Raw genomic sequence first — 16,251 nt, forward strand, 5'->3', positions numbered from 1 at the left:
TACAAAGAAAAGCTGCAGAATTATTCAGAAAAAGTTATTAGAGTTGTAACCCTTCCTGCAGAAGTTTTCTGCTAACTTATTGTGTGAACATGAATATTGAGCATTTTATCTAGATTTTTCTGCTTGAATAAATATGTAGAATTTTATATACCTAAATTTTCTAGCTATTTCTTTTCTTGATTATTCTTCCGAAGTAAATATGGCCTACATATTGGACTTGATTTTTCAGAACTAACTAACCAAAAAATTTCAGAGAATTAAAATAGTCCACATTTTCTACTTTTTATCCTACCAGGAAGTACTGAGCTTGTATATTCAACATTCCAGAAATATGAATTTCGGCTTTCATTATATTTATTTTGATTCTAAGGTGGTTCCTGTTTATTCTAACCCCTCTCTCACATTAAAAGGGTCAAACGTGTTTTAAGATGATTCAGTCATCCTGTGGCTTCTCAGGTTGAGTTCCTAGATGATGTCGACCTCTCATCTTTTCTCAAGCTTCTCCTCCCACAAATATTTTAAACATAGTAAACTTGGGGGAAATGTTTTTAAAACATTAAGAACAATCTTTTACCACAATTGGTATTAAATGTAGATGACTTTGTCATGCAAAGAACACTTCACTCAAAAATAAAATAACATAAAAACATACGTAAATAAAGTGGAGCAGCTCTGCTTGACAAGGAGCAGGGGACACAGGGTCCCAGTCATGTGATTGCCCCCCTCTCTTGGCCTGGCAGGCATCTCCCCATGTGGCAGCTTGGCTTTGTGAAACACTGGTTGGAAATGGTGGTGGAGATAATTATTTACTTATAATTTTTAGTGGTTGTTGTAATAAGTGGGTAGGTAGATAGCTAGATAAATGCAAGGTATAAAATAGTAGAATCTTTCCAATGAAAAATTAGGGGAAAAATAAAGAAAGCTCTGTACGTGAACAATATGTAGTTAATAAATTACAGGTTGGAGGATTATGGGTAGGAAATGATTTCGTCCTGCAGGTTCATTTATGCAGAAGAACTAAGGAGAATTTCAGGTTATTGTTGACTTCACAGATTAAAGGTACCCTGGTATATTGTTGGGGGAAATATAATTAAAAGCAAAATCTCCCCCAACCCAGAAAACTTCTCCACAAAGTCTAGAAGAGACGAAAGCACTTTTATTACTGAACAAGCATCAAGAGAGAATGTGATGTGCCTCACGGGCAAGCTACCAGGAGACGGCAAAGACAGAGAGAGACCTTGCCCTTTATGTAGCCAGACAGACACAGCTGATTACACACGTGTTCTCAATATGAGTGAGAACCAGTCCTCAAGGAAGGCGACTTGGTAGCAATAATTGTCACACAGAGTTCATCCTAGCTTTAATGGGTAATTGGGGTGTTAGTTAATTGGCAAAATTGAGTCTCTTCTAATTTTCATTTGCTCTTACAAGATAAATCATCTAAAAAATGTATATTCATCTTGTATGACTTTCTTCCTTCATTTGTTCTTTATTTCTCCCAATGAGTTTAAAAAATTGTTTAAGAGGGGGCCAGCCCGGTGGCGCAGCGGTTAAGTTCACACATTCCACTTCTCGGCGGCCCGGGGTTCGTTGGTTCGGATCCCAGGTGTGGACGTGGCACCGCTTGGCACGCCATGCTGTGGTAGGCGTCCCACGTATAAAGTAGAGGAAGATGGGCATGGATGTTAGCTCAGGGCCAGGCTTCCTCAGCAAAAAGAGGAGGACTGGCAGTAGTTAGCTCAGGGCTAATCTTCCTCAAAAAAAAAATAAATAAAAAATTGTTTAAGAGAAATATTCCAAGCTAGCAGCAATAAAGATAGAGAATAGTGTTTAATCCCACTTCCCTCTGTGCTTCTATAATATTTATCTCCTCTTATCACATTCCAAGATTTTCTTGATGCTGAAAATTATTTTAAGCCAGTGCTACATTTGTAGTTTTCTTAAAAATGATACCTTATTTAGCAAATGTTTACTAAGTGCAAAGTGCTCTCAGGCACTAAAGGAGATAAATACAACTTTGAATTAAACAGATGCTCATTCATTTATTCATCAGCCATCTGAGTGCTTACTATTTATCAAACAATGTGCCAAGTGTACACCAGGCATACAAAGTCAAGTGAATTGAAACTATTGTCTTCAAGAAGCCCAGCCTCCTATAGAAGATAGTTAGTGAACAGTTATGTGATGATGGGTAAAAAGTGCAAGATGGTCCATGTAGAAGAGGTTCAGAGAGAAGACGGGTTTATAGCCCAATGAGAATTGAATTAGCTATGCACAAAAACTTGTGTATGTTTGAAAAAGATGAAGGGGAAATATATTTAAAGTGTGAGTTTAGGAGAGATATAGCAAGCCTTAAATTCCATATTTGAAGTTAGTGTTGGGGTATGACAGGGACAACTTAAAAATTCTTTTCTTGTAATGTGACTAGTGATTCCAATGAAATATGGTAGCTCAGAAGGTTTTCAAGTTTTTTAAGCAGTTAATAACATAGTCAGGACTAAACATCAGTTGTCTTGACTCTCAGCCTGCATTCTGGATATCACACTATGGAGAAGTTTACTGATCCTCTGAAATGGGTTTTGATGGGTGGGGATAAAGAGGCATTTTAGAAGGCCCAAAACATGAGATTCCTGAGCTCCCAGGTGAATATGTAATGAGACTCATTTAGGAGATGAATTAATTTCTGTCATTAGAATTTTTAGTTTCTCTAAAATCAGACCTGCAACACACCTTCTTAAAACTCTCAATATTTTCCCATTGCTTTTCATCCAAAAACCTTAGCATTAGTGGTAAGACCCCTCATCATCTGTGCCTTGTTCATCATCCCCCCACCTCTTTTACTACTAGCCTCAACTTGCAATTTATACTCTAGTGATTATGGAACAAGTTGCAGTTCCCTGAATTTTGCAGTGCTTGGTCTGCTCCATAGCCATTTCGTATGCTGCTACCTCTGTCTAGAATGCCATGCCCTAAGTGCTTGTATTCCGAGGAGTATTCCCACTCATGCTTCGAGATTCAATTTAGCTAATGCTTCCTCTGGGAAGGCTTCCCTGTCTCCTTTCTCATCCATCTCTAAAAACTAATTGAGATCCCTTCCTAGGTACTGCATAACCCTCTCTGTTTTCCTGCATTTTCTCACTGTGCTATAACCATCACTTGTCTCCTCATCTGTAAAGGAACTTCTTTGAGGGGAGAAACCCTCTTTTTTCTTCTGAATTTTTAGTGGTTATACCTTAACATTCCTTACAAAATCAGAAGTATTCATTACATAGGTGTTTAGATGGATAGATAGATAAATGAGTAGATGAATGGATGGATGGATGAGCGGATGGAAGGATGAATGGCTTCTTACAACATGTAAGCAAATTGTTCGATTAATATGCATGATATAGCAGAAGACAGACTTTCAAAATATAGAATTAAAAGTCAAATATTCAAAAGTGATCTATTGATTTATGAAAGTGTCTTTGTTATTAAAAACTCAGTTTCTGAATTTAAAACAATGTAAATTCAGAGTTCTTCCTATTATACTGGCTTATTTCGTGTCTTTCTTAAGCATGGAAGTTGGAGTATTGAAATGCTCAATATGATTGAAGGTTGTTGCTCACTGACGTCACTATTTTCATGTGACTTTCTTCAGCTGATTTCTATTATTTTTCAGGAAAAAATCCTATTACACTGACCGGAGGAGCAAATCAATGGGCAGGTTGGTGGATGATGCATAATTTGTTTGCAACCAATTTGTCATTTTGGGAAAAAAAAATAAAAGAAGACATTTGACTATCCACATCAGCAGTTGTAAATTTCAGGAAGAACAATTTTATTGATTTGCTCAAAATATTTCCAGAATGACTGTGCCAAATTTAACAATGTTGCATTCAGATCATCTCTTTTCTGTTTACCATTGCAGTTCCTGCAATCCTCCCTTGTAATGTTGTGGAAGGAGGATTTTAATTGCAAGTTAGCATTTCAGGAGATTTTAATTTTAAAGATAGTTTTAAAACCAAGATCAAAGTAAACAATGACCCATCAGAGACCTTCTGGATCATTCAGTCTAAATCTCTTATTTGACAGAAGCGGCAAAGAAAAGACATCCAGAGTGATGAAGTGGTGTACCAAGGCCGTGGAGCTTCTTTTGAATCACAGAGCTATTCTAATTTCACCAACTGAAGCTGTCTCTTTTATCCTAGTATTGAAAACAACCTCCAGAGCTTCATCTCAAAACAACATCTCTTTACCTAGTGTGGTAACAGAAGCTAGGACAAAGCAATTAATCAAACCACAACCCTGAGACAGAGGAACCTCTCCCACCCGAATAGCCTTGGCCTCCTTTCATGGGGGAAATGAGCTTCCATTTAAGGAACTCTACAACCCAAAGGCTTCTTACGCTGTGCTGTTTTTCTGTTCATTGTAAAAGAATCAATTAACAAAAACAAAATGTGAATGTGGTAGAGTATGCCGTTAAATAATTTGCAGAATCTTACAAGTCAGAATGACACAAAAGCTGGAAGAATCATTTAGTGTAAATATCAGACCATTTTAGGAAGGATTCGATAAATCTAGTTCCTTTAGCAGGGAAAATGGCTGACTATAATAAAGAACTTTAGAATAGGAAAAATTTGAATTTTAGAATGGAGACTATTGATCTCTCTTAAACATTACATTCAGGTGTGGTAGGAATGGGTGGCAGAAAAGTAAATCATGGGGGGAAAAACCTTGAAATTAGAATGAATATTAAAGGAATTAGTACTCAAATGACCTTTAAAAAATTATTAATGATGCTCCTCAGGTCAGATTTTTCTGTTTGTCAAGGTAACGTGCTCAGATTAGAATGAGCAGTCAGTATTTCCCTTGTGCCTGTTTGGCCCTGTCTACATAGTAAATGTCCAAAGTTGTTTTTGCATAATAAAGTCAAAGTCATTGGAATATTATGGTATACAAATTTACAACTGCAGGTTTTTCTTGTTTTTCTCTGCATGTGCCTGCTTAATGTTGGATGTGTTGATAAAATATCTTTGGGTTTGCTTCCTTGTGCTCTATAGAATTAGTGAGGTTTTGCTACTGTATAATAAGTGGGTCTTCTGATAAACAGGCATCTTTCTTTCAGAGACTTGCAGAAGGATAATATCCTGCATAGTAAAATAGCAACAAATGTCTGTATATGTAATACTGTCATAATTTAGTTTTAGAGTAAACTCATGTTTCGAATGCCTGATAAGTCCTAACGAAACAACATTTTTAATAATGGAAAAAATCTTTTTTTGTATTTTGGTAAAACTTAGTAAACTAGAAAAATGAATACTTTATTATATGTTGTAATATGTTTTATTATCTTTTGTATTTATTATTATTTTGTTTAATTTGATGAATGAAAATTCAGTTATCAGTTATTCCAAATGATTATTAAAGTATCCTAGATATTACTAATAGCGTACCTCTTTACAATTTACTTATTACAAATAGTTCTCTTTGTTCCTTGACTTTCTGGATGCATATGGGGAGGGTAGTGAATAAATAGGAAGGCGTTTATAAATTTTATGACATATTAAACTGCAAAAAAGAATGTTGTGTTAGTTGCCCAAGTTCAAACTTTCTTAAAGAAATGACTGATTTTGGTTTGTTTTAACTACCTTTGGAGAAGAAAATTTAAATGCTGTGTGTGTGTGTTTGTGTGTGTTCATCATTGTTATAAAATTGTAAAACTCAATTTGTAGACACTTGGAAAGAGTGAAACTAAAGTCAAATTTGTGCACTTAGATTTCACTTGGATCTTCCTTTCTTGAAGTGGGAAAGAGGTTTTGTGCCTGGGTATTTTGACCAGTAAACACTGAGGGATAAATAATGTACAGGCAATCATCCAGCTTTTGAAGATCGTCGTTTCTCCAGGCAGGTTGATGGGAAATGATTATAGTTTTAATATTGCTGCTGTTTCTATCAACCTGATCAGGGAAAAGAAATGACTCCGTTATCACCACTCCCCACCACCCCACACCTTATCCTTCAGCTGTCACAGCTGATTTGGTAGAGTTTGTGCTCTGACCAAGTTCTTTTGATCCTTTAATCCAGATTTCTTTGAATTTCCATAGAATTCTCTCCTTTCCACTGATTTTAGCAAAGGAACTTAAAGCTCTATTGGAAGTCATCTTCCCATTATGCCATAAAATCTTGAGCCTGCAAGATGGCCAACATGGTAAAGATTTGGTGGAGTGTAGTTACCCTGGTGGCATGGTGGTGGGAGTGGTACTAGGAGTAGTAGTAATTCTCCTTTTCCTCATTATTATCATAAACATTTATTGAGTGCTTACTGTGTGCTGGGCACTGTTGTATCAGGCATTACCTATTTAATTTTCAAAATAGCACTTCACTTAAGAGATGAGAAAAATGAATGAGAATCAAAGAAATAATTAATTAATTAACCACAACTTTGCATCCTGTGATTCAAATCCAGCCCTGACCACATATCACTGTTAGGCATCATTTGCTCCTTCATGGGAAGCGTGTACAAAAAGCCTAAACTGATAATATTATTTATTTTCTGTAAAAAGATCAGTGATGGTCTGAAAATCCTTTTATTTCATTGAAAAAAAATTTTTTAATTCCCATTCATTTCTAGTATGTTTGTAATTATTCCCGAAATAGTAGTTTAGGTTCTGTGGCTCATCAGCGCTTTCGAAGTGGTCAGAATGGCTCCATTTATTTGATCCTTCTAGCCAACTAGTGATGTAGGACAGGTGGGATTACTTCCTCTCTTTAGAGATGAGAAACCTGAAGCTCAAAGATTGGAAATGTTTGGCTCAATTTCAGTGACTGGCCAATTAACTACTGGAACATTCATCTTCCAGCTCCTGTCCCATTGTTTTCTTCACTATGCTAAGTTTGCAAAGCTGGAGTAATTGTTTTCTACATGTCTGTACCCTAGTCGCTAGGATATGGCGACAGTCTGTGGTTTCAGAGACTTTCTCTATAATGAGAAAAAGCAAAATGAACACCTCAGATACTGCTCATTTATTATTTTAGACTAGAAAGAAATACTTTGGTTTCTCCAAAACCAAAAATGACTTGGCATCTAAATAATACCCTTACTTGGCAAAGGAAAGGTCCATATTTTTTCACATGCTAAATTTTACATCAGGACTCGATTCATTTTTTTTTCTTTTCTTTTTTTCTTTCTTTTTTTTTTTTTTGAGGAAGATTAACCCTGAGCTAACATCTGCTGCCAATCCTCCTCTTTTTGCTGAGGAAGACTGGCCCTGAGCTAACATCTGTGCCCACCTTCCTCTACTTTGTATGTGGGATGCCTGCCACAGCATGGCTTGCCAACTGGTGCTGTGTCCGCACCTGGGCCACCGAGAAGCGGAACGTGCAAACTTAACTGCTGTGCCACCATGCTGGCCCCAGGATTTGATTCTTATTTCAAATTTTATATGGTAATTTTACCATAATAGACTTGAATAAAATAATTCGTAAAATACAATGTTAACTGCCTGCATATTGCTGTACTAAATTTTTTAAATTTTAAGCAGAGTTTGCCAAACAAATATTAAGATACATTGTACTTGTCTGGGAAAATATTCTATCCTGCTACTATTACTATTACTGTTTATTACTGAGTTACTATTACAGAAGCCCAAAATTGCCAAATATAAGACCTCATAAATAGTGTGTAAATATTGCACTTTTTTCTAGTAAACACAGCTGTTATTAGAGTAGCTCAGAATTTAGATTTTCAGACTCAGTCTCTGGAGTCAGTATCTCTTTCTTGTTTTCCTCATAAAATAAGTATGATTCCAATCAGTATATATGCCTCAGTAGAACTGGCTTCTGACTGTGATCTGAAGCCGAGGCCACGGTGTCCTGACGTAAGATTTCCTGAAACAGTATCGTAATGTTATATGCTGTGGTCCATGCTAAATCCATTCCTCAAAGTGCCCTTGGTGGATGGCAGCATGCGATCCCCAAGGAGCTAGTCAGAAATGCAGAATCTGAGGCCCCGCCCTCGGCCTACAGAATTAGCATCTGCATTTTAACAAGATCTTCAGATGATTCATATGCCCATTAAAGTTTTAAAAATACAAAGCTTTTGTACAAAAATACAGAGCCTTTGTACTGCGAAGGCCTTTTGCCTCAACTTTTCTTATTGTTAATGATCAGGTTTAAATTAAAACACCAACTCACAGCTCTCCAGCAAGGTCAGTATTATTGTCTTTATTTCATGAGTGAGGAAACGGAGGCAAGAAGAAGTTAAATAATTTGTACAGGTTCACACAGCTACTACAATGCACAGCTCCCTTTGTACCCAGTTTTGCTTGACTCCGAAACCCTTGCTGTTTCCATCACACTGATGGCTCCTAGCCTTGCTGAATGAGCGTGTCCTAGCCATGTATTTCTTTTCCGTCTCCAGTTTTGTAAAGGCACATCTCTGTGGATTTGTTAAAGAGTCAGGGAGTGCTCTATAGCTACATGTAGACATATGCATACGTACACAGACACACAACTGGAATAAACATGCCGTGCTGCTTTTATTGTTGTGTGTTCTTTCCTACCACCATCTTTATGTATGATGATTCTTTAATATTTTTCACAAGATTTTTCCTACTTACCCTGAAATAGTTTAAACAAATGCAAGATTTGCTGTGACTTGGAATTAATTTCTTTTTGTGGGAGCAGGAGGAAGGCATGTGTGTGGATGTGAGTGTGGGTGTGTGGATGTCTTTTTTGAAACTCTTTCTTGCAACGGTAGTAGAAGGTGGGCAGAGCTCTGCAATGCAACCTAATCTGCTTCTAAAATGTGACTTTGTTCCAGTGTGCAACATTATTTTAAAAGAATCAAAAAATGGATGGCCCAAAACCCAATGGTTCTCGACAAGACAGCTTTTCCAGACCTGGAGAACTCAGATTGCTATACTGGCCCCTTCAGCCGTGCACGGATCCACCAGTGAGTTCCCTTTCTCTTCTCTCCCACCACCTGCCTTGGCACCTTGCATTATCTGAGAGTAGCTGACAGAATAAAAATACCTGGAACCAGTTTCATTGTTTTCCAAATAAATCAGAATGTATCATTGTATTGAAATGTATACCTAACTTATAAACAACATTCAGTGAACATTATTAATTCTTTATCAGCTATGATTTAGAGACATTCAAGTAATGAATTATTAATTATAAACTCATGGGTTGATGGTCTAGCACCCAATTCTTTCAAAATAATTACTATTGTAGTAACTCACCTAGTTAAAGTAACTAATGATGATAATAGTAATAATAGAATTACTATTAAATACCATATTTGAATAATGGATTGTTCTAATTAATAAATTATTATATTTATAATTGAATTTAATTAATATGTGCTTATTAGTTTGATTCATTTTAGTTTAATTTTATTAAACTAAGGTGAATGGGTAATTTTTTTAAGGATTTGTTCATGACTATCTATCTTTTTACATACTAACATAACTTTATTCCTTTATTATTCAGCTAGTATTTATTGAGTTTCTACAGGATACAGATTGAGGATGTGACATAGTTCTTGCCTTCATGGTACTCCCAGTCTAGTGGGGCAGACAAAAATGTAAATTAATAAATAAAATAGGATAAATATAAAGATAGAGCAATGCACACTGTACTATATGGCTACAGCTATAGGGTCTTCTTTGCTGTACACTCTTCTGGATTGACTTATATTCTGGAATATGGGAAGTTGAGAGTGAGGATGAAACAGACTTCCAGACCATAGAAAGTGTAACAGAGCCAATAATCAATGGGAAAACTTCTCCTTCCAAATATTTTATTTATTTCATTATTAACTCTTAGAGGTGGATCTAGAACACCCTTTAAGTCCAGCTATGAGAAGTAAAGAAAGGAGTGGAAATCCAAATGACTTCCAGATTTAGAGAGAGGTTACAGTTTCATGGAAGCTTCTTTAGCTTTTTGCTATACTTTTTCAGGCTCTGTGATGCACCAAATAGAAATATTCTACCCTTCATTTTTGAACCCAAGAAACTAGAGTGATCTTTGAAAAATATGAATCAGATCATGCAACTGTCCTGCTTAAAACTCCCCAGTGGCTCCCATTTGCTCTTATAGTAAAATTCAAATTCCTTATCATCTGCCATGTGGCCATATATGCTGTGGTCCCTGCCCAACACTATCATCTCTTCCTCTACAATTTTCCCCACCATTTACTTACTCTAAGGACACAGGGTTCATTTCTATCCTTGAAAAGCTCAAGCTTAATTCCATCTCATAGTCTTTGTTCTCACTGTTCTCTTTGCCTAACATGCTCTCCCCACAGATCTTCACATGGCATAACCCTTCTTATCATTCAACTCCCACTCAAACATCACCATCTCTGAGAGACCTTCTCTGAAAATGTTATCTACAGTTCCATTGTCCCAGGCATTCTCTATGCCGTTGTGCTGTTTCATTTTTCTTCATAGCAATTATCTGAAATCATGTAATTTATTTGTTTACTTATATATCATCTGTTTCTTCTTTCCATAATGTAACTTCATGAAAAAAGGAATTTATCCGCTAAAGAAATATTTGTTCAGGGAATTCTGAGTCAAACTGATGAATCTGAATCAATAAATACCTACTATCAATAGGACTGTTAGGACTTACACTTAATAGCCTTAACTTGGTGCATCCAGTACAAAAATAAAAAGCACAATGTCAGAACGTTGGAGGAACTCAGAGTCTAATTAAAATGGGCAGGTATACAGCTTGCCATAAAACACGGCAGAGTAAAATCAACGTGTTAGGAAAGACACAAATAAAATGCACATTTTTATAAGTGAGGGAGAAGCTACATCCAGAGGAGAGAATCCAGAAAGCCTTTTTGAAGGAGATAGTCTTTTTAAGCAGGTAAAAATATGGAAGGAGGTGGGGAGAGTTGGGGGAACAGCTATCAGAAACAACAAAAATCCTGAGAAGAAGCATAGATGTGATAAATCCTGCAAGTAGACAATTAGATACAAGAAGCCAGAGCTGTAAGAAATAAGGCTGAGGGAGAGGTTGAAATGCAAGAATAGAGAGCATGAGAGGAAAATAACAAATTTAATTATGCATGGAACAGAGAGCTCCTGACAGGTTTAGAGAGGAGTGCTCCAAGGATCAGAGGCAAGCTGTAAAAGTCCCGTGGGAAATTGGACACCAGTTAGGAGGATTCTCATAATCTAGGCAAGAGGCAAAGAGACCCAGAACAAGATGGGTAGCACAAAGCTGAGGAGAGGTAGTTCATTTAGAAAAGTTACTGAGTCTGGCAACTGTTTGAATATGGATGGTGAAAAGAAAGCAAGAACCATAGAAGACCTAATCTTTCAGGACTAAGTGCCTGAGAAAATGGTGGCTTATCATTCAGAGATAAAGCAACTGGAAACAGGAAGTGTCAGAAGTTGAGTAAGGCCTGGGATGCTTCCATTCGTTCGTTGCTCCCAGTATACTGTAAAGTAGATGCTAGAACACAGCCTTCTTTCTTCTGGGGATCACCTTTGTGCTCTTTACATCACTTGCTCTCACCGTATAGGGCATGAAAGCAAAGCGAGAACTGTTGCTCATTGCTAAGTTTCTGAAAACAAGACCAGCTAATTTGGAAATTGTGGTATGGGGAATTACATCAATTTTTAATGTGTTCTACTTGGAACTATATTGCTTAAGGTAGTACAAAATTTACGGGAGCCAACGAACTATCTATTCTCTCCTTGTTACATGCTAAACAAGAAATATGAGGACATCTAGGCTTCCTTATAAACTGAAAGATAGCAAAATGAATATTTGATAATGTCCTGTATTATTTGTGTGTATTTTTTCTCTGCCAATTCATGTTTTTTCTTTTAAGGAGGATGGTTTCTATTCTGATTTACTGTACTCCACATGTATTCATTTAGAGGAGAAAACAGATGGATGACTACTCAGGAACTTGTAACTGTTGCTGGATTCTGTGCTCTGCTTTGAATATTAAAACCAATCCCCTTCTCTTAACAGCTTCATAATAAACAATAAGGACACCTTCTTCAGCAATGCTACTCGAAGCAGGATAGTCTATCACATGTTGCAGCACACCAAATATGAGCATGGGATATCAAAAGTGGGTAAGAAGACTAATTAAAAACAGAGAAAGTAGAATTTTCTGTTGCTAATTAGACCCCGAAATATATTTTAACAACTGAAGCTTTGCTTTCCTGTGTTAAATATGAGGATATAACAACACTTTGAACACAAACTAAATATTCTATTCTTCAGCCTTTCAATAAAGCAAAACAAAATAAAACAGAAAACTTTTTTCAAGAGCATTTGGCCAATATGTATCAAAATGTGAGATGTGCAAACAATATGGAACAGAAATTTTATATCTTGAAATTCATCTCAAAGAAGTAATCAGACTTTTGAGTAACAATATATGTAGAAATTTGATCATTGTGTCTTTGTAATGAAATAAAACTGGAAATACTCTGTCCATCATTAGGAAGTGACAAATAAGTTAGGCTACGTCCTCATAATGCACCCATTGAAAATTATGTGCTATTTATTCACTCTTCCCTCAAATTTATTAGGCATTTGTTTCATGCTATATATTATAGAAAGTATATAACATATACTACCCTTTACTCATGGAGACTGAAAATTAGTGCTTAGTTCTCTGTTTATTGACTTCAAAAGATATCCACAAAGCATTATTAAGGGAAAAGAAATTAAAAAACAAAAACAGATTACCCATGGAAACTTGTACCAATCTCTACTGATTTGCATTAAAATAGAGTGTAATATAAGTAAAATAAACTATGTTTCAAGTCAGTCATTTTTAAAAGAAGAACATTCAGACTTTCTTTCTCCTCTGATTAATAATTCATTTATTACTGAGCAGTCAAAATAGTTAATTTAGACACTAAATCCTTACAGAAAATAATCTGACACTTAATCAGAAGTTTTCTGAACAAGAAATAAAGAGAAATCCAGAGTATAAACTAAAAATGTGTCTAAATGATAGCATTGTGTGCTTATGTAGTCTTTAAAAATAAAAATATGACATTTTAAGAGATTGTAAAGATATCATGCCCTTTGTAGAACATACAATAAAAACAGAAGAGTATAAAAATAAAATTAAAGAATTCTTATCAATTGTCATTGTTACAAATTAGTATTGAATATACGTCATAATTAGAATCAGGCAACATTTACCATGTTTTATCTTTTTTTTAAAATTACCATTATGAGTATTTTCTCAAGTCCTTTAATATGACTGAAAACATTATCATAAATAGCTGTACTATATTCTATTATAAGTAATCATCAAATCACAGTTCTTACCAGGAAACTAGTATAATTGATTATATCATAATAATTAAATAACCCCAATTTTAGATGAGCAAATTGAGTACAATAATACATTAAAAAGATCATATATCATATCAAGTGGGTTTTATTCCAGGGATGCAGGGATGGTTCAACATCTTGAAATCTATCAATGTGATACACCACATTAACAATATGAAGAATAAAAATCACATGATCATCTCAATAGATGCAGAGAAAGTATTTGATAAGATACAGCATCCATTTATGATAAAAACTCTAAATAAAATAGGTATACAAGGAAAATACCTCAACATAATAAAGGCCATATATGACAAACCCACAGCAAATATCATTCTCAATAGAGAAAAACTGAAAGCTATTCCTCTAACAACAGGAACTAGACAAGGATGCCCACTTTCACCATTTTTTTTAATGTAGTATTGGAGGTCTTAGCCAGAGCAATCAGGCAAGAAAAAGAAATAAAAGGGATACAAATTGGAAAAGAAGAAGTGAAACTGTCACTCTTTGCAGACAACATGAGTTCGTATATAGAAAACCCTAAAGAATTCACTAAGAAACTTTTAGAAATAATCAATGAGTACAGTAAAGTCACAGGATACAAAATCAACATACAAAAATCAGTTGTGTTTCTATACATTAACAATGAAGTAACAGCAAGAGAAATTAAAAATACAATCCCATTTCCAATTGCAACAAAAAGAATAAAATACCTAGGAAAAAACTTAACCAAAGAAGTGAAAGATTTGTACATCAAAAACTATAAAACATTGTTGAAAGAAACCAAAGAAGACAAAAAGAAATGGAAAGTTATTCCATGCTGTTGGATTGGAAGAATTAACATGGTTAAAATGTCCATACTTCCTAAAACAATCTATAGATTCAGTGCAATCCCTGTCAAAGTTCCAACAACATTTTTCACAGAAATAGATCAAAGAATCCTAAAATTTATATGGAACAACAAAAGACCCGAAATAGTCAAAGGAATCCTAAGGAAAAAGAACAAAGCTGAAGGCATCACAATCCCTGACTTCAAAGTATACTACAAAACTCTAATAACCAAAACAGCATGATACTGGCACAGAAACACACACACAGATCAATGGAACAGAATGGAGAGCCCAGAAATAAACCCACACACTTATGGACAGCTAATATTCGACAAGGGAGCCAAGAACATACAATGGAGAAAGGAGACTCTTCAATAAATGCTGTTGGGAAAACTGGACAGCCACATGCAAAAGAATGAAAGTAGACCATTATCTTACACCATGCACAAAAATCAACTCAAAATGGATTAAATACTTGAATGTAAGACCTGAAACCATAAAACATCTAGAAGAAAACATAAACAGTATGCTCTTTGACATCAGTCTTAGCAGCATATTTTCAAGTCCCATGTCTGACCAGGCAAGAGAAACAAAAGAAAAAATGAACAAATGGGACTACATCAAGCTAAAAACCTTCTGCACAGCAAAGGGAACCATCAACAAAATGAAAAGACAACCTAACAATTGGGAGAAGATATTTGCAAAGCATATATCAGTTAAGGGGTTAATATCCAAAATATACAAAGAACTCGTACATCTCAACAACAAAAACCCCAATTAAAAAATCGGCAAAAGATCTGAACAGAGATTTCTCCAAAGAAGATATACGGATGGCCAACAGGCATATGAAAAGATGTTCAACATCACTAGCTATCAGGGAAATTCAAATCAAAACTACAATAAGGTATCACCTCACTCCAGTCAGAATGACTATAATTAACAAGACAGGAAACAACAAGTGTTGGAGAGGATGTGGAGAGAAGGGAACCCTTGTATACTGCTGGTGGGAGTGTAAACTGGTACAGCCACTATGGGAAGCATTATGGAGTATCCTCAGAAAATGAAGAATAGATCTACCATATGATCCAGCTATCCCACTGCTGGGTATTTATGCAAAGAACTTGAAAACACAAATGCATAAAGATACATGCACCCCCATGTTCACTGCAGCATTATTCACAATAGCCAAGCCTTGGAAGCAACCCAGGTGCCATCAAGGGACAAATGGATAAGGAAGATGTGGTATATATACACAAGAGAGTACTACTCAGCCATAAGAAATGATGAAATCCGGCTGTTTGTGACGACATGGATGGACCTTGAGGGTATTACGCTGAGTGAAATAAGTCAGAGAGAGAACGTCAAATACCATATGATCTCACTCATAAGTAGAAGATAAAAACAACGACAAACAAACACATAGTAACAGAGATTGGATTGGTGTTTACCATAGGGGTAGGGGAAGGGGGAAGGCAAAAGTGTGGATTAGGCTCACATGTGTGGTGATGTATTATAATTAGGTTTTGGGTGGTGAACATGATGCCATCTACACAGAATTTGAAATATACTATGGTGTACATCTGAAAGCTATACAATATTATAATCCAAAGTTACTGCAATAAAAAAATTACCATTATGAGTATTTTCTCAAGTCCTTTAATATGTCTGAAAACATTATTATAAATAGGTGTACTATATACTAAGTATTCATCAAATCACAGTTCTTACTGAGCATCTAATATAATTGATTATATCATAATAATTAAATAATTCTCCAATTTTAGATGTACAACTATTGTTAATTCTTTACTGATACTAACATTGCAACAAAAATTGCTCTCTAGAAAGGTTTTCCCACTATCTAGTCTTACTAGGGCTGTATGAGAGTGTCCATTTCACCACACTTGCACTGAGATGGAGGAGATTTTAAGTATCACAGATTGCTATTAATATCTCTTTGGCTCAGTATTTAGTAATTAAAAATTTCTCAGTACAAATGTTCTTTTAAGACATTTTTGGGGATGGGGAATTTCTCTGCTTCCTTGACAAAATTTTGTTGTTTTGAGGGAAAACTAAGTTGCTCCAGGCTCATGTGATCTGAAATAAG

At 35.6% G+C, this 16,251-nt stretch overlaps 1 protein-coding gene across 10 annotated transcripts in view; it reads left to right on the plus strand.

Annotated features, from left to right (window-relative positions):
• The window catches only part of ANO3 (anoctamin 3), a 452,178-nt gene that overhangs the window by 343,616 nt on the left and 92,311 nt on the right, over positions 1-16,251 (plus strand). For 6 of the 10 annotated variants that reach the window (XM_070624550.1, XM_070624552.1, XM_008522752.2 and 3 more), the window contains 3 exons: positions 3,662-3,706; positions 8,804-8,935; positions 11,986-12,092. In XM_070624550.1, coding sequence (XP_070480651.1) covers positions 3,662-3,706; positions 8,804-8,935; positions 11,986-12,092 — 284 coding nt within the window. The remainder of the gene's footprint in view (positions 1-3,661; positions 3,707-8,803; positions 8,936-11,985; positions 12,093-16,251) is intronic. The other 4 variants (XR_011541296.1, XM_070624551.1, XM_070624553.1 and 1 more) reach the window with 1 other exon arrangement.

The sequence above is a fragment of the Equus przewalskii genome, chromosome 6 (genome assembly GCF_037783145.1).
Source record: "Equus przewalskii isolate Varuska chromosome 6, EquPr2, whole genome shotgun sequence".
NCBI classification, from domain to species: Eukaryota; Metazoa; Chordata; class Mammalia; order Perissodactyla; family Equidae; genus Equus; species Equus przewalskii.